At 45.2% G+C, this 1350-nt stretch overlaps 1 protein-coding gene across 1 annotated transcript; it reads left to right on the top strand.

The window, feature by feature from the left end:
* Positions 1-213: 213 nt before the first annotated feature.
* On the top strand, positions 214-1350 carry E1B28_011924 (uncharacterized protein; the record flags this gene model as incomplete). The annotated part of the gene is made up of 5 exons (XM_043156983.1): positions 214-459; positions 513-716; positions 765-892; positions 949-1043; positions 1100-1350. 5 exons carry the CDS (start codon positions 214-216, stop codon positions 1348-1350), a joined length of 924 nt encoding a protein of 307 aa, XP_043006798.1.

Here is a 1350-nt window from a genome sequence, read left to right as displayed (position 1 = left end):
AACCCCTAACCCCTAACCCCCCTAACCCCCTAACCCCCTAACCCTAACCCTAACCAGGCGTGGTAAACATCGGACGGAGACTCATGCATTTCAAACTCATACATGCGTGTTCAAGAAGACAAATAGCGACCGAACCAGGGTTAGCGGCTGCCGGGTTGCATGATGTCATCCCCAAAGAGATCACACGTGTTTGATAACTCTCATCCTCCCGCCATGTCTTCGACACACGGCAAGTTCGAGTTTGGACTAGATCCCGTCAATAAACACCACCGATGGTTGATGTTTGCACAAGCAGCGCTCGGATATGGGGTTCAGATGAATCAGAGAAAGGGTCCACTGAGCTGGATGTATGGGATGGATTCCGAGCTTCGTGTCAATGGACATATGAAGCGATTCGTCGGGAGTAGACTCCCATCACTGACGTCCCGTAATTCAGTTCCGCTTGAAATCTTGACAAAAGTGAGTCTTTATGTGTTATAACAGAACTTTCGAGATTTCAACCTGATCACCAGATTTTAACCTACCTTGACCTACGTTCCGTCATGGTTATGACCGTGGTTTCGGCGAAATTCTATTGCTTTTTTTTCGACAAAAATTCGAATACGAATTTTTGGAGACATTATCGGGTCTCATTTGGATTCCCGTCTCCTCCACCAGACACGACCGAAAGAGATTGGTCGCTAGGTTTATTCTTCGCTATCCATGGGGTCTGCGATGTACGTGTAAAATCCTTGTCTGAACAGAGAATTAAATCCCAACCTTAGTTCTGTGCTGGTTATTCGTCTCCGAAAAAGTTCTGGTTTCGAAGACGAGCGTCTATCTGCTCCGATTGTGTTTGCGATTACGCCACGGATGAGGAGAGGGATCTGAGAGAGTTGGACTATACAATTCCGTGCGTTGTGTGGTATTTCTTACTTTGTTCTGATTGAGATTATAAATTTGTTGTAGGTCATTCCCTGTTGATTTTTTCAGGGAGGCCTATCCAAAAGATGACTATCCTGAACTTGAGGATGATGACTATTCTGTTTTACCAATTTGGACAGGTAAGTTTTCATCTCAGATCACAACCGCAATACTCCCTTAACACAATTTTTGACAGAATTTTGGACACCTCCGGAAGAAAGATTTGGTCTACAACCAGGCGGTCCACGACGAGACGGTCCACACCGAAGGCTCCTCTATGATGATGTGGACACCCTGTATGAAGAACTCAGACGCGCTGAAAAGGAGGCTCGGAAAGAAATTTTAAAACGCTGGAGAAGAGAGACTGAAATGGAGACACTTATCAATGAAAGGGTGAACATCTGGGGAAATGAACTGAGTCAGGAACATCAATTTTTGTATAGATGA

Source organism: Marasmius oreades, chromosome 7 (assembly GCF_018924745.1).
Source record: "Marasmius oreades isolate 03SP1 chromosome 7, whole genome shotgun sequence".
NCBI classification, from domain to species: domain Eukaryota; kingdom Fungi; phylum Basidiomycota; class Agaricomycetes; order Agaricales; family Marasmiaceae; genus Marasmius; species Marasmius oreades.
Note: the sequence above shows the minus strand (reverse complement) of the source record. Positions and strands in the feature narration are given on the sequence as shown.